This window comes from Lepidochelys kempii, chromosome 2, assembly GCF_965140285.1.
Source record: "Lepidochelys kempii isolate rLepKem1 chromosome 2, rLepKem1.hap1, whole genome shotgun sequence".
NCBI classification, from domain to species: Eukaryota; Metazoa; Chordata; order Testudines; family Cheloniidae; genus Lepidochelys; species Lepidochelys kempii.
Window position 1 is genome coordinate 107237668 of NC_136381.1, and position 25571 is coordinate 107263238.

The window sequence follows — 25571 nt, forward strand, 5'->3', positions numbered from 1 at the left end:
CTGAGTAATCGCATCCAAAATGATTTAATTGTGGCCTTGCACAACATTGTGCAACAAAAGATTGTGTCTGCACTAAATGGAAAAATGGTCTCAATAATTGCCGACGACACTACTGACTGTGGACACCATGAACAGATGTCCATTGTGGTGCGGTATTTTGACAATGAAAAACATAGTCCAGTTGGACATTTTGTGTCTGTTCAGAGACTATTATCAGTTGATGCTCAGTCTATTTTTGACCAGTTAAATGATGTCCTTGACATTCTTAAAATTGACTGGTCATCTCTCTGGTTTGATGGCGCATCTACTATGTCTGGATGTACTGCGGGAGTTCAAATGAAATGTAAAGAAAGAAACAGTGAAATACTCTATGTACACTGCTATGCACATCGTTTGAACCTCGTCCTTGTAGATGTATGCACTTCAAGTAAACAAAACAGAACTGTCTATTTTTTTGGTGTTATTCAGACTCTTTATGCCTTCATGGAGGGGAGTCATGTGCGACATGTGGTAATGGAGAAGATTTCACAAGAAGTAGGATCCCAGTTGAAGACTTTGAAGTCACTATCAAACACAAGATGGGCATGCAGAGCAGAAGCAGTGGCTGCTGTAAAACAAAACTACTCCATTATTTTATAAGCTTTACAAGAGATTATCGAAACCACTTGCCTTGCTGATGCTAAAATAAAAGCCAGGGGTCTTATCCATGAACTAAATTCATTCAAGTTCATCTTTGCCCTTCATATGATGCATGCTATTCTCCAGATGGCGGTAAAAGTGAGTAAGGCTCTTCAAGCTCCAGATCTCAACTTACTTACTGCAATGACAGGGGTGAAAAATTTGCATAATTCTTTGGCTGCAATGAGAAGTGGCCCAGAATATTTTCAATGACAGTGTGAAAATGTGTGTAGAGAATGATATATCGATTCCCCCAGTTAAGAAGAGAAAAACGTCCACTCATATTGATGACACGTTTGAGTCCCAGCATCACTTTGATACAAAAGAGGAGCAGGAGAGAATAACTTCACTTTACCCACTCCTAGACTCAATGATTACCGGCATTGACCAGCGATCTGAACAGGAGACTTGTAAAATTGTGACTGCAGTGGGAAAACTGCTGAGCTTAGACTTCGCAGGGACGATATGAGAATCATTGTTAACAAATTTAAAGTGTCCTTGGATGAGTTGGAAGCTGAAGTCGGATTGCTTCAGGGTTACGATGGATCTGTTCCTAAAGGTAGCACTACGAACACCGCCAGAGAGTGGCTCGATTGGCTAAAGGAATTGGATTGGTCTTCCATGTTCCAGGCCTTTTACAAATGTATTCAATGCTTTGCAGACTTACCTGTTACAGGCTGTTCATGTGAAAGAGCACATGTAAAAAACAAACTAAGTAGTACAATGTCCCAACAGCACCTCGACTCACTCATGATTTTGTTAATTGAACAAGAATTGGCTTCATCAGTTAATTACAATGATGTGATTGAGGAATTTAAGTCCATAACACCTGGTGAGTGACATCTCATTCTCTAGGACAGGAAGATGAAGAAACCTTAATCTGTTTTGGTCAATTTGGGTTAGCTCATTATCTGGTTAAAGATGAAGATCATGAAAATTGACTGTATCTTTGTATACGCCTGGTTATCACTACTGCAAAAATTTGGTATTTTGTGTCTCATTTTTTAAGTTTGTATTTTTTAAGTAAAGTTTAGTTGTTAATTTTAAAAAAAATTAAGTTTAGTTAAGTTTTAGTTTCTTTAGTTTGTTTGATGAATAAAAATAATGTCCTTTATGATTGAGTATTCAATAAATGTTCACTTTTAAAAAATAAATAAATAAATAAAATTCCCTGGGTGCACACCCTAATGAAATGTGCTGCACACGCCTATGTTAATTATAATTATCAGCCAGATCACACCCTCCTGTAGACAAACCCATGGCAGCTGGCTGAGAAGGAGAAAAACTATAAGAGTCTTCTCCTGGAGATTCCCCCATGTTGTTTGATTAGAGGGATGGGAGTTGCTGAAAAGTTCTCCTCCACACCCTGTGGATTCCCAAGGATTTATGTGGAGGCCCCCATGTTTCCACTGTGGTTGCTAGAGCCCCTCTACGTCCCCCAAACTCTCTTTGGCAATGTGTCTCCAAGGGACTGTCACTACTAAGAATTCCAAGGCTCCTGTTGTGAATGAGACTCTTCAGAAAAGAAAACTAAGACCAAGGCTCAGGGAATCTCCTCCAAGATGGAGAGTGGATGATATGGATTCCCAAATGGATTTAGGAGGGAATTGGAACTGTGTAGACACATTGTTTGCTAGTTAGGGGAGAAGGATACCAGTTGCCCCTGAAGATAAGAGCATGATGCTTGAGTTGGAGGTAGGATAGCAGCCCCAGATCTCTCACAGACACCTTCCTCCTCCCATGGGCGAGTCATCTCTTCAACAGGGTCACTCTTCCCCCGTGATCTGAAGTCACAGGTAGGAAGTGAGAAAAGCGGAGGTAGTGGGAAGGGGTTAGACTAGGTTTGGTTAAATTTCAGTGAGAGATAGAATGATGATTTTGGCTAAGGAGATTCTTATTCAAAACAAACTTGTTCAGCCACATTTATTAGATAAGATGATGTGTATGATCACGTGACAATGGTAAAGAATCAAAGAAGTCATCACTTTCTTCTGACACTGACCCAGAGTTTTATTAGAACAAGGAAAAAATGATTGTTCCTATAGCTACTCTGTCTCTTTTTCTGCTTCATGGTAGAGCTTCAGCCTAGCACTTCCCCAGCCCATGCCTGCCTGGCTTCCTGCAGATTTAAACAGATTTAAAGCAGCAGCATGCTATCTTCACCAGTATAAGAGACATTTCCAGTGTGACCTGCCTGTCTTCACTGTATGGTAGAACTGGAACTGGCTGCAAATTCTATGCAAATGAATAGTCTCTAAGGTGCCACAAGTACTCCTTTTCTTTTTGCGGATACAGACTAACATGGCTGCTACTCTGAAACCAGAATTTAGATGGTAGCTTATAAATAAAGATGGATGGAAAATGGTTCAAAAATGAAGAGTTTGCAGCCTGATGGTAGAAAAAAAGTTCAAGTTGAGAATGTCAATGTCAAAGTTCTGCTCTTTCCTAGTGACCTGCTCTTTCCAGCATGATGATCTGTAATGGGTGGCTGGGTACATGTGTAGCCATTAGAAACAGGTACGGTAAATTGATTCTTTGTTGGCAGGTTAATTACCTGCATTTTATTTAGGAGCAATTTAATCACCCAGAACATAAAAATAAATGTGTGTTCATCAGCTTTGTTCATTCTATAGGCCTGCTCACTATATTGTAAGATTCCAGTTTCATACGTGAGTTTTGTCTCTCTCGAACAAATGTATTATTTTTCCAGGTGTTCAGAAGGAAAGAGCTTCCTTTGCAGCACATACCGGATCTACTGAGAACCTGGCATTTGTTTATGTTGGCTTCACTGTATTTCATGGGCATGGATCTTAGCCTCCTCAACTCTATTAAGCCTCCAGCTTTGATGGGACTCTGAGTCAGAATTTGATACTAGTAGCTGAAGTAAAAAGCCCTGTGTTGACAGAGAAAAGAGACTTTTAAAAACCTTTTCATTTCATTTTTAGCAGATTTATGTTAAAGACCTCCATCTTCACCAGAAAGTGTGTACAACAGAAAGATGAAACATTGAAGTTGCCCCTCCTGTGTATGTGTGAACATGAAACATGCAATATACATTGCTGTCATCTAACGTCATGTCTTCAGAATGGAATGGTTCATGCATGTTGAAAGAATTTGTAAGAATTTCTGAAGTCCTTGTCCCCTCCATTTATAAACTGATGGCATATTAGCCAGCAAGTGAACAGCTTTGTGTTTAGAGAGTTTTTATAATTGTTCCATTAGTAATATATCAAAACATCACTTCTGGGTCAAAAAACCTCTCAATATCACTCCTAGGAAAGTGGATGTGCCTTGGCAACAATTACAAAACTCCAGCAATAAAATAACAACAGCAACACAGGGAGGAATTGACATTTAATTGATGTTTTCTTGTTTAATTAGTTTTAAATTCAATTGACAAAATGTAAATAATTATTTCAAAAAATACTGGGTTTTTAATTATTACAAACAGTTTTGTTGGTACTTAAAAACAACATCATGCTGTAATTTGCTGTAAAGTTTCCTGTGAGAAAAGAATGAACCAGACACCTGTAGGATGCACTAAAGGAAAATTTCTTCTAGAGTTCATTTCAAGCTAGTTAGAAAGATATAAAGTGAACCATTTATGTCTGTCAGCTAATAGAATCCATCTACAGAGCAGATGAATGCACCACTAATGAGGTGATATGCTGTAGTCTTTGTGGCTTTGGCAAGCTTGGAAAGGAATAGCCCATCACAGCCTATTTTCCTTCCAATATTCCTTCAAACCCCTAGAAAAAAACAAAGAAACCAGAAGGAGTTAATAAAGAGATGGCTGTTCGTGGTTCTCCCATTCTGAATCAAGTTGGAGTAAACGAAAGAAATAAAATGTGATTAATTGGAAGACTTTTGTATTTTATTCTGTTTAAGCCATGAATGATCACTCACTTGAATAGTGTTAGGAATTTCATTACACATTATCAAATGAACTTTTTACATAGATGGTGGAAGGACATCCAGCCACAAAACACTGCTTCAGCAGATCACAAATGTTAATGCATTTGGCAAGAGCATTACTTTATTAATAATTGCTTGCTACTTACGATGTGCAAGACACAAAGATCATACATTCTCTAGAACTACCCTGGAAGACCCAGAAGAAGGTGTTACCTGGGAATCTTTTTAGTTTATCTGTCTTCTTTTGTTCTCCTTACATAAAATGTTAGAGTGGAGATACAGACTGACTGATGTGGTCCTTGTGAAAGACATGAGTCTTACGTGGGATTTGAATGAGGAGAGGGTATTGGTCTGCTGCGCTGGGATTGTCATTTCAGTCCCAGTGGGCTGCCTGAAAGTCGTCATGAAAATGGAAGGTGTAGACGAAAAGAAATGGGACAGAGTAGCTCACATCGTTGGTGGAACAAAAGGAGAAAGGCTGGAGACCCATATGCTGGTAGGCACTGAAAGAGTTACATTGAAGGACTCACTATATATAGAGGTAGTGTGACTGTACTGTGTCACTTCCAGATTATTAATAAAACAATATTTCTTGTTGTAATCACATGTACTTGTGTGTCCTTCTTGTCCCTGCCTGCATACAACAGACCCACCAAAGTGTGTCCCATGAATGCCAGCTGGCAAAGAATATCCTAATTCTGGTATGTAAATTCTGATTCACCAAAGAATATCATGTGAGGTCTTAAATGAAAGCCAGGGTCACACTGGTTATTAATATCATTGTAAAAAGAAAAGGAGTACTAGTGGCACCTTAGAGACTAACCAATTTATTTGAGCATAAGTTTTCGTGAGCTACAGCTCACTTCATCGGATGCATACTGTGGAAAGTGTAGAAGTGAGCTGTAGCTCACGAAAGCTTATGCTCAAATAAATTGGTTAGTCTCTAAGGTGCCTCTAGTACTCCTTTTCTTTTTGCAAATACAGACTAACACAGCTGCTACTCTGAAACCTAGTATCATTGTGAAACACATGTACAACTACTATGTAAGAAGTTATGTATTTATAGTAAAAGTACATCCTTAAATTCTGTTTCAAGGCAGAGTTGACAAACAGGTTTTCTGTCTGCCTGTCAGCATGTATATTAAGCATTGTAAGCCAACACAATCCTATTTACATACAAAGTCTACAGGGGGATGTGAAGTCAACAGGAAGGCAAAACACCAGAAGAAAGCCACAGGGATTTATTCTGACTGAATACAGACAATAAATTCTGGGGAATATAAAGAGAAGGCAAGAAAGATGCCCCTTTATTCTGCATCTAGGCAGTAATCAGGTAATGCAGTTACATTCATGAAAATGGGGTCACAACCAGCCTTGGTTGAAATGCTGTAAAGAACATCTGGGATGAGAAACTTCTATAGGCAGAAAGTTAAGATAAGCCTGTTAAGATAAGTCTCTATATATAGAAAGCGTATTATGATTTTGTTTTATATATATATATATATCCCTTTTGTTTCCATTATCCTTACTCGCTATCTCTTGAATCTTTTAAAATAAACTTATTGTTGTTCTCACCATAAGCCTATCTCAGTGCTGTGGTGTTATACAAGGTGCTGATCCGGAGTTGAATCTCACAGGCTAGTGTGTGCTCTGTTCCCCAGGGGACAGCAGATCTGGTATTTCTGAGAGTGTTCAGTGGATGGTGGTAGGACACTACAGAGGAATTATTTGAAGGGGGGCTTGAGGCCTGAGGTGCACCTACTGTTAACCTACAAGGCAAAGTAAGGGCTGGCATAGCCCAGAGGAGTGTGCTTGGGTAGCAGATAAGCTGGTGGTATCAGGAAGCTGACATCCATGATCCAACTAAACACAAACAGGTCCCCTTCTCACTGGAAGCAGCGGGGGTAACAAGGTGATGCACAGTCCTGGGTATCCAGAGAACCGTCACATATAAACATAAGGATGGAGGCACAGACCAGGGCCAAATTGACTGGAATATGAAACAGAGACATAAACTTTCAAACAGTCTGAGAGTCGGAGACTTTGCTCAGTGCAGAGAAGCACCCAAAAACGTAGATGCTTAACCTAATCTTATCTGAATCTCCTGAGTATGGAAAAATGGATTGAAAATCCCATGAGACAAGGCTCTCTCCAAAGACTGTTGGTACCGCCAGCTTGCAGATGGAGCTAAAAATACTGCATGAATGTTTTCTCAATGTATTTGGCATTCATACTTCCAACACCAAGAAAAAAATATGTTCTAACAGTTAAGGCTTTTGATACTGTCATGCATGACCATCTCCTAAACAAATTAGAGAAATATAACCTAGATGGAGCTATAACTATAAGGTAGGTGCATAGCTGGCTGGAAAACTGTTCTCAGAGAGTAGTTATCAGTGGTTCACAGTCAAATTGGAAGGGCATATTGAGTGGGATCCCGCAGGGATAAGTTCTGGGTCTGGTTCTGTTCACTATCTTCATCAACGATTTAGACAATTGCTTAGAGAGTATACATATAAAGTTTGTGGACAATACCAAGCTAGGAGGGGTTGCAAGTGCTTTGGAGGATAGAATTAAAATTCAAAATGATCTGGACAAACTGGAGAAATAGTCTGAAGTAAATAGGATGAAATTCAATAAGGACAAATGGAAAGTACTCCACTTAGGAAGGAACAATCAGATGCACACATACAGAAGGGGAAATGACTGCCTCGGAAGGAGTACTGCAAAAAGGGATCTGGGTCATAGGGGATCATAAGCTAAATATGAGTCAACAGTGTAACACTGTTACAAAAAAAAAGAAAATGTCATTTTGGGATGTATTAGCAAGAATGTTTTAAGCAAGACATGAGAAGTAATTCTTCCGCTCTACTTCATGCGGATTAGGCCACACCTGGAGTATTGTGTCTAGTTCTGGGAGCCACGTTTCAGGAAAGATGTGGACAAATTGGAGAAAGTCCAGAGAAGAGCAACAAAAAATGATTAAAGGTCTAGAAAACATGACCTATGAGGGAAGATTGAAAAAATTGGGTTTGTTTAGTCTGGAGAAGAGAAGACTGAGAGGGGACATGATAACAGTTTTCAAGTACATAAAAGGTTGTTACAAGGAGGAGGGAGAAAAATTGTTCTCCTTAACCTTTGAGGATTGGACAAGAAGCAATGAGCTTAAACTGCAGCAAGGGAGGTTTAAGGTTGGACATTAGGAAAAACTTCCTAACTGTCAGGGTGGTTAAGCACTGGAATAAATTGCCTAGGGAGGCTGTGGAATCTCCATCGTTGGAGATTAAGGGCAGGTTGGACAAACACCTGTCAGGGATGGTCTAGATCAGTAGTTCTCAACCAGGGGTCCACGGCCACCTGGGGGTCTGCGAGCCCTTTCAAGGGGTCCGTGGGGCCCTGCAGCTGAAACCCCAATCCCCAGCGCCCCCTGCGGGGCTGAAGCCAGGAGGCGCAGGGCTGAAGCCACAATCCCTGCTGGCGCCCCTCACGGGGCTGAAGTTGGGAGGCGCAGGGTTGAATCCCCGAGCCCTGGTGCTCCCTGTGGGGCAGAAGCACTGAGCCCATGGGCAGAGTTGGGGACTTAGAGGGCATTCCCGCCGCCCGCCCTGCTCCCCCCCAAAACTGCAGCGCAACAGCACGGCAGTTCAGGGGGAGGAGGGGCAGCTCCACACCTTGCCCCCCCCCAATTTCCTTTCCCCAACCAGGCCAGGTTGGAGGCAGGAAGCCAGAGCCCATGTAGTGGAACAAACAGCTCCCTGGAAGAATTTCCTATCTAGGTTGTACTGATCATGCTCACCCAAACTGAACAGGCTCAGTAGGTAACTGCTATTGGTGGGCTGGGAAATGTGCTGGCTGCTGTTTTTGCCGTTACACCAGGCAGTGTGGGGCAGCTGCTGCTCTGGCTGGTGCCCTGGGGCAGGCAGCTGCCGCGTTCCCTCCTCTCCTGCTGGTGCCCCAGTTTGAAGCTGCTCCTCAACTCCCAGCCTCCTTTGCTCCCACAGAGGCAGCCGGTAAGAGCCGCCCATGTGGGGAGACCCAGCTCTGTGGCTGGCAGACCCATCCAGGAATAGGGACTGCAGGGGAGCCCTCCCACCACTCAGTCCCTAGTACCCCTCTCCCTACATCCTGAGCTACACCCTCCCTGCACCCTGAGCTACCCCCTGCCTGTACACAGCCCCAGCTACCTCCCTCCTTGCATCCTGAGCTCCCCCACACCTTTATACACCCCCAGCTACTCCCCTCCCTGCACACTGAGCTACCCCCATGCCTGCACACAGCCCCTAGCCACACCCTCCCTGCACTCTGAGCTGTTTTCGAACTTTTTGAGCTAAGCCCCCCATCTCTGAGTTATCATTTTTGGTTGCCTCCCCCCCCCAGGCTAGGTGGCCTGCAGAGGTGAGTCAGGCGGTAGAGGTGGCGCTCCCTCAACCCCGCCACATGGAGGTGGCTCAAGCCCTGCTGGCCCCTGCCCCCTCAAAATAGAAGTCAAACTATGCCTATGCCCACAGCCCCTGCCCCGAGGCCCCCACCTGCCTCCACTGGGCCCTGGAGTTTTTATAGCATGTCGAGGGGGGCCTACAATTCTATGAGCTTCATTACAAACCGCAGTTTTATTTTTCCTAAAAATTATACCTTATATCAGTCTTTAACACATCTCCTTTTCCTTCCCTTCATGATAAAGGCTCTCCAGTTGCTGATATAACTGTACTGAGTGCAGAGGAGGAAAGATTCAAAACAAGACTTATAATTTTCCAAGCATCAGCATCACTTTGAATCAAATAATGTTGCCATCCCAACTACATCCCAACCTTACCATTACCACATTTAAAATAAGTGGCTCAAATATTTAGCACTTTAGTTTTATTTACTGTCTGGCCAGTCATATTCTGAAAGAATTCCAGACAAAGGAGAAAAGCATGGTTTGCCTCCTAAAAGACAAATAAAACCCCAACATTTCATAGCTGGAATGTTCTTTTGCTCTGTTTCTTGTGGTACATAAAAAATGATTGAATGGAGAGGTCACCTTAATCCACACAGGTGACCTACTTCAGGTCAGAGGACTGTAGGTGATAAGAAGCCCAGCAAAAAGGACACATCTGCTGTGCATCTTTTTGAGTCTCCTTACTGAAATTCTGATACTGGAATAAGCATGTTAAATACATTATCAAAATATAACCAAGTGTTAAAATATGATACTTTTTATAGCTCTTTTAACTGACTGCACCATTTCTATTAATACCACACGTACAGAGTGAAGCCTTCTTAAATTACCAGTTAAACAATAAAGCTGTTTTAAGAAGTAGATGTACTGTACATTAAGGCCATGCATTTACAGAACCAGGTAGCATATAAATCCCAGATGATAAACATCAAAGACATCTAATGAACTATATTACATAATCCCCATTTAGCAGCCAGGTTAAAGTAGGTGACATTGTCAACTGCTGTACCCTTCTCAGCAACCTTCTCCTTCTACTCGTTGAAAGTGAAGTATTTTCATATATACTCTATGTACATACACACACACTATATATTAAAGACTAAATTTTGGACCAATTCAATGCCAATATTCAAAACTCTTTAATTTGTTCTACGTAGTAATTCTCTGCTTCCAATAAAATCATTTGCAGTACTAAATATCACTTCTGAACTGTCTTACTTACATTATGCAGCTACATATGCATCGCTTTGGCATTGTCAGACAAACTAAACACTCTGAACTATAAACCTCAAGTCATATTCACACCAGAAGAAGTGGTACTATATTTTTTAATGGGATGGGACATGACTTGCCACAGCAGAGGGACCCAATTTTCTGAACTCTGCTAGAACTCAGGCACAGAGATAATTAAGCTAGACGAGGATCTGATGGTACACTTTGCAGCTAGGACCATGTACACATAGATAGTTACTGAACATAGAGAATTACAGACTAGTATATGTTTCAGAGTAACAGCCGTGTTAGTCTGTATTCGCAAAAAGAAAAGGAGTACTTGTGGCACCTTAGAGACTAACCAATTTATTTGAGCATAAGCTTTCGTGAGCTACAACTCACTTCATCGGATGCATAAAGTGGAAAATACAGTGAGGGTGTTTTATGCACACAGACCATGAAAAAATGGGTGTTTATCACTACAAAAGGTTTTCTCTCCCCCCACCCTACTCTCCTGCTGGTAATAGCTTATCTAAAGTGATCACTCTCCTTACAATGTGTATGATAATCAAGTTGGGCCATTTCCAGCACAAATCCAGGTTTTCTTCCCTCCCCCCAAAAACAAACCCACTCTCCTGTTGGTAATAGCTTATCTAAAGTGATCACTCTCCTTACAATGTGTATGATAACCTGGATTTGTGCTGGAAATGGCCCACCTTGATTATCATACACATTGTAAGGAGAGTGATGATAATCAAGGTGGGCCATTTCCAGCACAAATCCAGGTTATCATACACATTGTAAGGAGAGTGATCACTTTAGATAAGCTATTACCAACAGGAGAGTGGGTTTGTTTTTGGGGGGAGGGAAGAAAACCTGGATTTGTGCTGGAAATGGCCCAACTTGATTTTCTCCCCCCCCATCCCAATTATTAATTATTAATTAGCACAAATCCAGGTTTTTGAATGTTATAATTCTTGACATCTGATTTGTGTCCATTTATTCTTTTACGTAGAGAAACTCTTTTACTCTACGTAAAAGAATAAATGGACACAAATCAGATGTCAAGAATTATAACATTCAAAAACCAGTCGGAGAACACTTCAATCTCTCTGGTCACTCGATTTCTGATCTCAAAGTGACTATCCTTCAACAAAAAAACTTCGAAAACAGACTCCAGTGAGAGACTGCTGAATTGGAATTAATTTGCAAATTGGATACAATTAACTTAGGCTTGAATAGAGACTGGGAATGGTTGAGTTATTATAAAAAGTAATCTATTTCCCCTTGTTTATTCCTCCCCCCCTCCCCCCCACTGTTCCTCAGACGTTCTTGTTAAACCCTGGATTTGTGCTGGAAATGGCCCACCTTGATTATCATACACATTGTAAGGAGAAAGAAAAGGAGTACTTGTGGCACCTTAGAGACTAACCAATTTCTTTGAGCATAAGCTTTTGTGAGCTACAGCTGTAGCTCACGAAAGCTTATGCTCAAATAAATTGGTTAGTCTCTAAGGTGCCACAAGTACTCCTTTTCTTTTTGCGAATACAGACTAACATGGCTGTTACATTGTAAGGAGAGTGATCACTTTAGATAAGCTATTACCAGCAGGAGAGCAGGGTGGGGGGAGAGAAAACCTTTTGTAGTGATAAATACACATTTTTTCACGGTTTTTGTGTATAAAAACATCTTCTGTATTTTCCACAGTATGCATCCGATGAAGTGTGCTGTAGCTCACGAAAGTTTATGCTCAAATAAATTGGTTAGACTAGTATATGCAATGCCATTAGTATTTTTCTGTAATGCGTCCTTTTAATTCTTTAATTTTCTTCCAATCTCAGTGTTTTTAGAGATAAGTAATGGAAATTCTAAATCCTAGTTTTAATTTTTCTAAAATGCTTTTTGGTTCCTAAGGTCCTCATCCAGTCCAGAATCAAAAATAATACCATGTAACCAATCACAACTAACCAGCACAACTGAAATTTCAAATATCAAAAATCTTATAAATACTTGCCGTAAACTATCTGCCATAAAGTCATAGTCATTCCAGAAATAACATGAGAATAGCCTTTCTCCCCAGTATTTTGGCTCTTTTGCTTCCAATTCTGGTTGCAATTCATGAAGCGTTGGAGGAAAAAGAATGAAATTTTACTTTTTCTAGTTCTGTCTCGGTTCACTGCAATTTTCAGAACCAATTGGTGCATTCCTTTTTTCAGATATGTATTTCTTATGTTTCTTATCTCTGCCAGCCCTTGAACTTGGCATGAGCATTATCATGCTACAAAGATCATTACACCAATCAGGTTATCTTTTCAAATTAAGAAATCCTTAGTCACGCAAAAACCCTACTGATCTCAAAACAAGTTTTACCTGAGTAATAACTGCAAGATACATTCCTTAGAAAAAAAATTATATAGCCATTCCCATTCATTTCCTGGATTAACAGTAAATTTTACAGTAATATTCTCTATGCCAAGCAGACATTGATACATTTTCATAAGCACTTTCTCACCTACTAACATCATGATACTTTGCACGCTGTCCCCACTGACAATGATGCTATGAAAAATCATAGTGCATGCCAGATAAAGCAGACTTTCAGCATTCACACTCCATTAATTAATTCATCACCTAAAAGCTAAGTATTGATTTTTTAATGGCTTTACAAATCTGTTTAAGTTTCTATGATGTAATTAAGAGGACGTGTGTTTACTGTAAATTATCTAACAAGTACAATGGCACTGCTCTCAGCAATAACAAACATCCTAGGCACAAAGCAGACAACAGGGAAAATGACTGCTTGAAAATGCTTTCCTACTAATGATTTATTTAAAAACACACAGGGTAAGATTATTTTCAAGCTCTATTGTTAAAAATTCCCTTACAGCTGTTAAAAAAAGGGGGGTTCAGTATTGCTCCCATTAAAGTCAGGGAGAGATGACATTGAATTCCATGGTAGAAGAAGCAGGCCATAAAATGAGACATATCTTCCATCTTTCAATTCACAACAGAAGCCACATTTACCAAATAAAATTCCAGAAAATGGTGTCAAATTGTACTGGTCATCAACAGACAGATAAAGCTTTTTACAAGTCTGAATGTGAGGGATCTGTGATAATTCTATGTAATTTTCCATCACAACAAAGGTTTGCTTGGGTGTCATTTTGAAATTGTTCCCACAATCACTCATTTGTAATAATTTTTGTTTTGTCTAAAAAGAAGGAAGAAATGCAATGCAAGAACTACTATCGCACAAACAATATTTACTGTACTTTTGTTCCTAAATACTAGTTAAAAAAAGCCATAATTCATATAGGCAGCAACAACATTTCCATTAAAATAACACTGAAAAAGAATGGAACCATGAGACAAACTTGGGATCAACTCCCTCCTCACATACCTCCTCCCCCCCTTAAAAAAGATCATGGTCTTGTGGTTAAGGCACTGGAATGAAACAGTCTCGCCACATGCGTATTAGAGTTGGTCAATTTTTTTTTCCCTAGAATGATTTTCTGACAAAAAATGCCCTTCTTGCAAAACTAAAATTACTCAGGAGAAAATTTCTGTTTGGCTGAAAAATTTCTATTTTCCATCAAGAAAATCAACATGACAGCTGCCAAGCTGCCTGCTTGGAAGATTCATCAATATCACTTCTTGACAGTGAAACTGACAAGAGCTTTTGTGATGTGCTGCCCAGGCTAAGTGCCCTGATTCTGTTTCCCCACCTTGTTCTAGAGACAGAGAACCAGGGCACTCAGCTTTCCTGCCAGCTCAGAGAGATAGAGAGGCAGAGTGGGAGGTGGGGAGCCAGAGCAACCAGGTTCTCTACCACTCCAGCTCCCATAATTACATAAATACATGACAAACTCAACAACTAATACCATGGTGCTGATACAGCCTCCTGCAAGTATCTGTGAATCTCTGGCCTTACAATTACACTGCAAAATTAAACCTGTCAGTGCTAGCTGATTATCAGAAAGAGAGTGGGGTGGGGGTGAGTAGTGGTGATAGCTGTTTGGTTCTGAAATAAGAAACTAGGTGTGCAAGGAATTACAGTCAAAAAATAAATTGGCTGAAAATAGTGATACCGAAAGAAACAAGGTTGGGAAGGTTTAGAAGGTCCTGACCTTTGGCCCATCCCCCAAACCGAGAGCACATCCTGGAGGCTGCTTTCTCTGCTAATCTGCAGCCTTTCAATTAATGTGGGGGGATGGAGTGGGGGGGGGGGAGAATCTATCCATTGTGTAAGTCTATGGCCGAAATGCAGAGGGTATATTTTATTTTACAGCGAACTCCAGAGGGAGGGCTGCAACACTTCTCCTGAGAATAGTTACTGCTATTACTCAGTTTTCAAATGACATCCAACTGTTAATGGGAGAAGGGAGGATATCTGAAGCTACTCATCATGCAGAGATAAAACGGTGGCAGAATAATCCGGCTATGTCTTTTTTTAATGTTAATGAGCGGCAGAACTTAGTTGGGGTTTTTTTAATTAAAAATTCATTGGGTTTTATACTTACTTGAAAAAATATTGGAACGCTTCTCAATATTTAACAACAGGATGTAAAAAGATATTTCTCTTAATATCATATTTTGGTTTAGGAAGAGACCTCAACATTTTTATACTAATCTACACATTTCGGTAAATTTAAAGAAAGATGTTTGCATAATGAATGTTCTAAAGAGGCTTGTACAGCTTATTAAACTAAGTCTTTTTTCATTAACTTAATGTTCTATGACTACTATACTATGAAAGCTAAATACAAGGTACTTTTAGCACCAGTAGTACTGATAGGAAACATTTCAATATTCTTAGTCCATACTCCTAGTCGGTCTGGGAAGTCACTAGTTATCTGAAAACTCTAATATGTGATGACCAGAAAAGCAGAAAACATGGAGATAATCAACCCTTTCATTTTTCACCATACTATGCAAAGCACACATCTAATAATGATTGCACCATGTCTGGATATGGACTAACCTGGAACCCATATACGTTGTGCAGATACTTTGAGGCCATGGGCATAAATATGTAACAATTAACTCTTTACCTATTGGATTACTACAAGATGTAATCCACATGAGCTACTGCATTCCCACATGAGCTGCCTATAAATAGCAATATATTGTTGCTACTAACATTCTAGACTGCAGTGAACCCAGAGCGGGTGTCTTATACATGCAGACTAATAATGAATAATAACTATTTAGAATTAAAACAGCAGCCCTCCAACTGATTTTCTGCAAAAAGGTAAGGTGGCTTTTATGATGATTTATTTGCTGTTTGATCACTATTGTTCCTTGCAATTCTTTCTTTATATAATAAAAGAGTAACCATGTTAAGAAGATCCAAGTGAGTTCTAAGAAATTCATCAAAAGAGTAATTCTAAAGCATTTTAAATTTTCTTTTAGAACATCCTTCTCCACCCATCCTGCAGTAAGTCCTTATGAAAAGTAGCAAGTATTCAGAGGAAAAAAAACCATGAGCTACAAAATATACATGTCATGAAATTGCCTGAGAATAAATGGACTTTGAGTTTCTGTCCTCACTTACTTTCCTCAAGGAGATCTTCAAATACAGTTTGTGGAGTAGTGGCTATTGTTATATGGGGGTGTAGTGAGGCGGTGTGGCTCCCTGCCATCCCAGAGAGGGACGAGCCCTTCCGGGCACCAGAGCGGGTGGAGCTAGGGAGCTCTGAGCCCACCCCTCAGAGGGTCAGGCGGCGCCCCGGAAGTATAAAGGCTCGACCTCAGAACTCACTGGGAAGACAGCCGCCTCCGACCTCCCCATGCCCGCTACCCAGAGGAGTTGCTGGGCCTGCCTCTCGCCAACTACCCTGAGGAACCCATAGTGCTGGACCCCCCAGAGGACACCACTGAGACCCAGGTACCTCAAGAGGGGGAGTGTGGAAGTAGCCCAGGGGCAGCCGACCTAAGTCTGACTGTAGCACTGCCTGAGCCCATGTCAGCGTGTTGCGGCCAGGATCCCCACTGACTCAGCAGCGGGTCTTCTGCCTCTGCTAGGGCCCCGGGCTGGGAGGCAGTAGAGTGGGAGGGCCTGCGTCCCCCTGCCACCCAACCCACAGGTGGTAGTCTCCCCCTCTCCCAGGCCCTTTGGAGGCTTGGGCCTACTATTGGTACTGCTCCTGCTCAGCCCCCGCCTGAAGGCCTGAGCGCCTGACTCCTTGTTGCCCCGCCCAGACCAAGGGCCTGGGCTTATTGATACGCTTGCACTGTTACCGCTCAGCCCTGCCTGAGGGCCTGCATGCCTGACTCACCGTTGCCCTGCCCTGACCCAGGGCCTGGGCTTACTCTGCTTATTGCAGTTGCCGCAAGGGCCGCCAAGGCAGATTCCAGGGGCCGGACTAATTCCCCCAAGACATCAATGGCATGTAGTGAGGCTGTGTGGCTGCCCGCTGCCCCAGAGAGGGACGAGCCCCGGCTAACCTCTTTACAGGGGGCCTGAGATTTTAAAATAATAATACATTTCGGGAGTTGTTTTTAGATTCGGGTGCACTCAAGTCACGTTTTCAAGCTTTCCTCCACAAACATAAGGGCTGGAAGCTCACTTTTTAAAATTATATAAGTATTTAAATTTTCATGTAATCACACAACTCCAAAAGATGGAGTTTAAGAAAAATATCAAATACGGTAAGACTTGCCATCAGGGCTGACCTTACCATGAGGCGAAATGAGGCGGCTGCCTCAGGTGTCAGACTGTGGGGAGGGCACCACTAGGACCCAGAGTGTAAAAAATTGTGCCTGCTGCTTGGGCATATGTATTCTCTCTGCTCTAGATGCACAGAGATGGTGGAGTGCTGTGTTGGAGGAAGGAGGGCACAAGAGACATAATAGATAGGAGAAAAGGTGAGAGGGAATAACAGAAAGCAGCAGGAGCTGCAGGAAGAGAGAGGAGGAGGAGCCTCTTATGTACCTCTCTAGCACCCCCAGGAGCCTGGACTGATTAACACCAGCTTCTCAGGGAGCTTCCTGTTTCCTGTTGCTTCCCCGAACCCACTTGAGAACAGGCAGTCAACTGAACTAGTAGGAGCCAGTTAGGCCCTTAAGATGCTGATATCTTCCCTCACTCAGGTCCTGCTACCAGCCTGCTTATTTTTCCCCTTCAACTGAGTGTTGAGAGCCACTATAGCTGGCACAGAACAGCAGTCATGAGTAAAAGAAGAAAACGCCCCTCTGGGGCAGCATTCAGAAAAAGAAAGCAAGCAAAGGAAGCTTTTCTATCTAAGCAGGAAGGAGCTCTCCTGAGATGCATAGACACAAATGTTCACGGTGAGCCTTCCGGCCCCAGTGAGGACGTCAGTGGTGAGGAGATGCCTGATCTTCCAGTTAGTCAGAGTGCACATGACCTGGCAGCTACTGCAGCATCCATATCTCCATCTCAAATGGATATAACCATGCACATTCCTGAAGAAAAGCGTAGATCAGAGACGAGTATGGTGGAGGCACAAGAAACAGCTGCTGCTGAGTTTAGTTCCTTAAATCTTGATGATCCAGGACTGTGGACCCACTTGAGCACTAGCCTGAGGGACTTCCTTTTACTGCATGGACCACAGCAAGTGAAAAACTTCATGTTCCCCAAAGACAATAAAAATAGAAGTTTCCATCCAACACATTACTGGCTTGAAATCCCCAATGGTGACAAAGTGGAGAGGCCATGGTTTATGTACTCAAAACCCAGAATGCTGCATACTGCTTTTGTTGCAAACTCTTCCAGTCTAATGTTCCAGCCACATTGGGTTCTACCGGAACACAGGACTGGAAAAATCTGGCTAGAAATCTGCCATGCTATGAGAGGCAGCAAATCACCAGAGAGCATTCCATAGGTGGAAAGAGCTTGAGATGAGACTAAGGTTAAAGGCCACCATAGACGATCAGCATCAAGAGAAGATTGCATCAGAGTCTCTTTACTGGCAAAATGTTCTGAAAAGGTCCGTTGCCATTGTGAGAATGCTTGCTACCCAAAACCTAGCACAGTGTGACACTTCAGATCAGCTGTATGTGCCGAACAGTGGAAACTTCCTTAAAATTGTGGAGCTGATGGCTGAGTTTGATGCTGTACTCCAGGAGCATCTAAGAAAAGTCACCACCCAAGAAATGTACACACACCACTACCTTGGAAAAACAATTCAAAATAAGATCATACAGTTACTGGCAACAAAAGTCAAACAGAAGATTGTGGCAGATCTGAAGTCAGCAAGATATTACTCTGTTATTCTGGACTGCACACCTGACATCAGCCATACGGAACAAATGACTTTACTGGTGCGTTTTGTAACAACACCAGAACCTAGTAAAAAGGTCCCTGCAATGGTGACTGTCAGAGAGCATTTTCTAGAATTTATTGACATTGATGATACTACAGGAGCTTGTATGACAAATGTGCTTCTTAAAAAGCTGGAACATACGGGAATTGCGATAGCAGACATGAGAGGTCAGGGCTACAATAATGATGCCAACATGAGAGGAAAGAACAGAGGAGTGCAGAAATGGATTTGAGAGTTAAACCCTCGAGCTTTTTTTCCCATACAGTTCTCATTCATTGAACTTGGTGGTCAGTGATGCAGCATCAGCTTCTAGTTAGGCTGCTGGATTTTTTAATGTAATTCAAAGCATCTATGTATTTTTCTCTGCAACAACTCATCGATGGCAAATTTTGAAGCAACATCTGGGAAGATCCTCTCTGACACTGAAACCACTGAGTGCCACACGATGGGAAAGTCGAGTGGAGGTGATAAAGCCTATTAAACACCAAATTGGGAAGATAGATGATGCCATAGTTGCCATTATGGAGGAAAATGTTATGCCAGGAACTGTTCGTGGGAGAACAGTGGCAGAGGGAAATGGAATCACCAGAAACATACATAACTTCAAATTTCTGTGTGGCTTAGTGTTGTAGCATGACATACTGTTTGAAATAAATGTTGTAAGCAAGAGACTCCAAGGTGTTGACCTTGATATATCTGGAGCAATGAAACAACTGGACAAAGCAAAGTCATACCTACAGTCTTACCGGTCAGATGAGGGATTTCAAAACATTCTGGAGAGTGCACAGAAGTTGACAGAGGAACGTCACACTGAAGCTATTTTCCCACCCTTTCAAGAATACAAGAGTCACCAAAGAAGATGACATTTTGATTACGAGGCACAGTATAATCTCATAAGAGACCCCAAACAACAATTCAAAGTTGAATTCTTTAACCAGGTGCTAGATTGTGCAATACAGTCAGCTGAAGAACGTTTCATGCTGCTTTATGGCTGGCCGAAACGTTTCAACTCTGCCGATATTGAGCATACAATTTTCAACCAGCCAGGCAAAATCAAGGATATGATGTTTCCAGTAAATGAGCAGATGTGACACTTCTCAAAGTCACACTGTGAAAGAGTGCTTGAGAATGGTGAGAAACTGAATTGGAGTTGGCTAGTTTACTCGAAATCAACTGACAAAGTGTCCTGTTTTTGTTGCAAAATATTTGACAAGAATGTCAAATTGTTGCTCGCGTTTTCTGGGTACAATTACTGGCATAACTAAACTAATGCTCTGAAGCAACATGAAAAGTCACCCAACCACTTTATGGCCTACTCCAAATGGATGGAGGTCAAGTCCAAGCTCGAGCTGAATAAATGGATAGATGCAGAAAACCAGCGCATTATTAATGTAGAAACCCAGCACTGGATAAGCATGCTTGAGTGTCTGATCTCAATTACCCTCTTCCTTGCAAAAAATAATTTGGCTTTCTGGGGCTCATCAGATAAGTTGTTCATTAAACATAACGGTAATTTCCTCGGTTTGGTAGAGCTCCTTGGGAAATACAATGATGTTGCGTGTGAGCAACTATGTTGAGTAGTTTGTAAAGAAGCTATGGACCATTACTACAGAAAAACTATTCAAAATGCATTGATTGACCTTATGGCAAGGAAGATGCTTGATAATATATTGATGCGGCTCAGCAAAGCGATGTACTATGCTGTAATAATGGACTGCACTCCCAACATTAGTCGCAGTGAAAACATGTCATTTACAGTAAGATTTCTTGCCAAGGATGGCTGTACCCAAGTAAAGGAACACTTCATCTGTTTCTGGTCTGTGGACAACTCTACTGGAAAAGGCCTAACAGAACTGTTTATGAACATTTTGAATGAGAATGAAATAAAGCTTCAGGACTGCTGCGGTCAAGGCTACAACAGCGCGATCATGAAGGGAAGAAACAGTGGCATCCAGGCAAGGATCCTTGTGCTGATTCCAAGAGCTTTCTTCATACCTTGTGGCTGCCATTCCCTCAGCCTGGTTGTGTCAGATGCAGCATCATCTTCTTTAGAGTCAGTATCTCTCGACAGAGTACTGCAAAGGATATACGTCCTGTTTTCAGCATCAAATATCAGGTTGAAGATCCTCATGGACAATGTTACAAATCTGGCCGTGAAGCCACTAAGTGACACTCACTGGGAGAGCTGCATTGACAGTGTAAGCCAGTGAGTGAGGTTTACGATGCCCCAGTGGAACTGGTGCAGTCAAGTAAAGCCTAAGGCGGAATCAGATGCGAGGCACAAAGCCTGACAAACCAGATCACTGATGTCAAATTTCTGGTCTCAGTTGTGGTTTGGCATGATATCCTATTCCAAGTAAACATTGTAGCAAGGCATTACAAACTCAGTCAATGGCTATCACAACCGCTACTTCTTTGGTGAGAAGCTGTCTTGATTTTGTTGTGTTCTACAGAGACAACAGATTTGAAGATGCCATCACTGCTGCCAAGGAAATGGCAGAGAACTTAGGAGTTGATCCTGTCTTCAGGGAATCTCATATTCATCAGAAGAAGAGAGAGTTTGGTTACAAGGACAAAAATGAGATGATGGGAAGCTCGGAAGAAAAATTCAAGAGGGAGTATTTTTGCTCACCCATTGACAAGAGTCTCACTCAAGAGTCTATCGAAGAAAAAGGTCTGGACAAATGAAACACCACAAAAACACCTGGGTTTTTTGTATGACTTTAATAAGTTGCGGGCAGACAGGAAAACAGTCAAACAATTATATGGACCATCAACAGATGCTGACACGTGGGGACTGTTCGGATGTCAACGATAAAGACCTCAATGTCAAATTAGACAACATCCGTTACATTTTGCAACACAGGAAGCACTCTCCACTCCAAGTTCTCCAATTCATTCGTGATGCAGAGTTGAAGGACATGTTTCCTAATGTGTGGTAGCTTTGGGGATTCTGCTCACACTGCCAGTCACAGTAGCAAGTGGTGAGCACAGCTTTTCAAAGCTCAGGCTCATTAAAACATATCTTTGATCAACAACGGTCAACCAGAGACTGACATCGTTTGCTATTTTATTGCTTGGAAATGCCATTGGCCAGTCTCTGGATCTCTCTGATGCTGTGCTTCAGTTCATGAGGGCAAAGGTGAAAAAAGCGACCTTTTGAATTAAAGGACTAGGGTTAACATTCTACAGCTGTCACCTACTGTAACAGTATTTAATAGTGGTCCACCCAACGTTGGTGCACAGTTCAATTTCACGATGTTAGTACATTTCAGTTATTCTTAAAATTTAAAAGTTTATACAAGCTTAGAGAAAACAATTTTTTTTATTTGCGTATATATGGCCTGAATAAATACAGATTTACAGATCCTAGCATACAAATTTATCATCTTGTATGACAGGGATAAATCATGCAGGCAAATCGAGCACCAAAGTTGTGAAATGGGCTACAAATGCAATAAAAATAAGGTATTGAAAAGTTTAACAAATGGAGAGGGAGGGCACCGAAGACGCTCCTCGCCTGGGGCATCATTTGGTCTAGAGCCGGCCCTGGCTGTGTAAACTCTTCCTCTAGAACTAAGAAGTATCTGAAATCAGCAACTTGTCACAAATTCAAATTTTGTCTTTGAACCAGCAGAGGTTTGCTCAAATTTTCTTCACACCCACTTGCTTTCTGCTCCATCAGGCTGCTGTTTAATTTATATGGAGTGCAAACCTGGTTTGCTTTAAAAATGAGTCTGAGCCAAGCCTCCAAACTCTGGGAAAATCTAAATCCAGATCCTAACTTTACAGCTCGAGGCAATTTCTAATTAATTGATTTAGGCTGCATGCAGCTAGTCAATATGCCATTTCTCCTGTACTCCTCATTGGGTGGTTAAAAGAAAAATAAATCAGTTAATTTACAGATTACCAGATCAACATATTTTATAATATACCTGGTCTTGTGAAGACAGTATACTTTCCCTTGCTTGACACAAATGCAGCACCCCAGTAGTTCCAATCTCTGTCTCAGTACTTGATAAACTCTTAATTTCCATAAAACACATCAGAACACACAACACCACATCTCATGTTATTCTAGCTTCCAAATTCCTTAATTACTTTAGTTTTCAGTCTCTATCTAGAATTCTCCAATTCCTGAATCCTGCAGTTCCACACATTGGATGCTCTATACTCTCTGGGTGAGATTTAAAAAAAAAAACAAATTCAGAATTGGCCTGACCTCGACCTTCAGCTGAGTGCTTTGAAAAAACCCCACTCTCTCTGTGCAAATGAAAAGATGCTCAGCTTGCGTTTCTGATTAGCAGTGCAACATTCAGCAAATGTTGTCGAGTTCACGTTTACTTACGTTACAAAAACAGGAGAGAACTATAACAAAACTATTTTAAGTTACCATAAGCACATAAGACTGTAATGAAGTGCCATGAATGATTACATTTTCAATAATCCAACCAAAACTATTTGCAGTGTGATCTAATGATATTGAGAAGTTCCTATTAGACTCAACCTTATAGAGCTCACACAGTGATCCTTAATACTTCCAGTAACTTAGTTACACTTCCAATATTGAGAAGCTCTTGCATTTTGGTATCATTGTTCTGAACGGTCCAGCTCCATGGTTAGTCCGCAGCTCTGTTGCACAGCATCACATGAAATACACCAGGATGCTACAGTATTAAGAAATTGCAGAGATCATTCCTTTAAGCTGATGCAAGTTTCTTCAAAACACATGCTGCTAAATTCAACCCACTAAAAGCACTGACTGTTTTTTGTTCATTTCTTGAAATTAAATTCCAGCTGTTCTGAGTAATTCTATCTGTCCCTGGTTTGTATGACCAAATCCCCTGTGTTATAATTCTTTTTTAGACACCGCAAATAGATTTCACCAGTTTCTGCTGCAGAAATGACAAACCACTGTAAATTTGTAGCAGGAATACTTCATTGTTAACTGTAGTTTCAACAGAAATAATAATGAAAAATACATCTTATGAAAGAATATTTTTGAAGGTCACTACCAAAAAAAATTTGCTTAACAAGCCTGAGTTTGAGATGAATTCTAGTAAGCTGCATAGCCCGGGGGCGGGGCAAGGAGGAAAGAATTGGATGCATACTCATGTTACCTTGAGGAACATGTCAGTGCTGCTTTTCTGCAGCAACATCCTGATGATTGCACACGTTTTTACATGAAATGAAACATAAAATGATATTCGATAATAAAAAAAAGCATTTTATGTCAGCAGCTAACACGCAGTTTATTACAGTAGTTTTACCCTGGTCTTATTGGTCAGAGCTTTGAAATTCCTGAGGTTGAGCTGCCATGTGTTCAGAAGCACTTAATGCAGTTCAAATTTTCTTCCCGGTTCTGCATTATCACATCTTGAAGGTATGTCTTAATGTAAAATCAGATGGTCTATGAAACCACCAAAACTATAAAAGTAAAGAGCAATTCTCTGGGGCTTTTCTACAGCTCCTTTCTTTGGCTTTAACTCTAATCTTAGCTTTGATTTGCTTCAAACTGTTGTGCAGATGTCCTTCTATAACTTTGTACGGCTCTAGGTCATTGTCACACAAACTCTTTGTATGTTTGCTAGACACTTACGCTGCATTCCAAAAACACTCCTGTTTGTTTCACTTACTTGCCTGTACTAAAGATTAATAATATATTATTGTGAAGGACTCACAAACAATTCAGTTTCATTAACTTTTCCTCATGTCAGGTGAACCAATGTTTCCCATTCCATTCCCTTGCTCGACAGATTTCCTGTGAATGCACAAATCTGTTCACTCATTTATCATTAAAGTCCCAATTTAGCTGAATTAATAGGGCTTATTTAACCTTCCCCCCAGAGGAAATGTATCAAGTTTTACAGAAATAGCATGTCTTTTTTTATATAAAAAAAGTCCCAATATAAATCACAGCAAACACACACTTTCATATCCTGCTTAACCATGAAAAACAACTAACCCAGAATAGTTTTACCCATGAGCAATATACACAAAACCACATGTGCTTCTCTGGAAGCGATGCCTTCCTTTTTCATGTTTGTTTCTGAGCGAAATTAGTGTTCCTGAAAGGTGACAGACCTGGAGGCTCAAATTCTTGATTCATCTACAGAACAGGTATGGCATGTGCAGAGGCACTGCAAGCTTCTGGATAGCACTTTGTTAATATCCCTGCTCTTTATTCTGGAGGAATTAACTCTGTAGGCAAAGAGAGAGTTTATGTTCCATTCCCATTCAGTCCTTGGCCTCCACCGAACCCTCCAACAAGTGTGTCAGTTAGCATAAGTTGTAAGGGTGTTCATTTGTGAGTTGACATCTGGACCAAAGAACATGAACTGAGACCAGCAACTCATTTTATTTAATCCAGATAGCTATCAGATGCTAATAACTTTCAATCACTCCTGAGCTAGATCAGAATTCATTGGGAGACTTATATCCCTACCCTATTCTTCTCTCTCACAATGCAAGCATGTTGTAGTTTCTTCATTCTAAAAAAACCCATTCTTTACCCCACTTACCTTTCCAACTACTACTTTCCAACTTCCATCTCCTTTTCATCTCAAAGTCCATTGAATGCAAAGTTTACATTTGCTGTCTGCAGTTCCTTTCCTCCAGTTACATATTAGACCCTCTCTAATCCAGCTTCCACCCCCTTGCATTCCACTGAAACTATTGTCAAATTTCAGAGTAACAGCCGTGTTAGTCTGTATTCGCAAAAAGAAAAGGAGTACTTGTGGCACCTTAGAGACTAACCAATTTATTTGAGCATGAGCTTTCGGATGCATCCGATGAAATGAGCTGTAGCTCACAAAAGCTCATGCTCAAATAAATTGGTTAGTCTCTAAGATGCCACAAGTACTCCTTTTCTTTATTCTTGTCAAAGTCGCCAATGAACTTTTCCTAGTCAAAGCTCAGAACAAATACACTATCCTCATCTTCCTTGAGCTGTCAGCTGTCTTTGACACAGCTGACCATGCTCTCTTTCTTGTCCATGACTACTTTCTTGATTCTCCTCCTATCTCTCGAATCACTCCTTC

The 25571-nt window shown here is 41.2% G+C and overlaps 1 protein-coding gene across 17 annotated transcripts in view; it reads right to left on the minus strand.

Annotated features, from left to right (window-relative positions):
- The window catches only part of LOC144930211 (uncharacterized), a 778762-nt gene that overhangs the window by 263552 nt on the left and 489639 nt on the right, over positions 1–25571 (minus strand). Inside the window, exon 5 of one of the 17 annotated variants that reach the window (XM_078851596.1) lies at positions 4175–4427. The exons of the other annotated variants lie outside the window; for them this stretch is intronic. Coding sequence (XP_078707722.1) covers positions 4398–4427 — 30 coding nt within the window. The 3' untranslated portion in view covers positions 4175–4397. Of the gene's footprint in view, positions 1–4174; positions 4428–25571 lie in introns of those variants that run through there. 17 annotated transcript variants of the gene reach the window in all.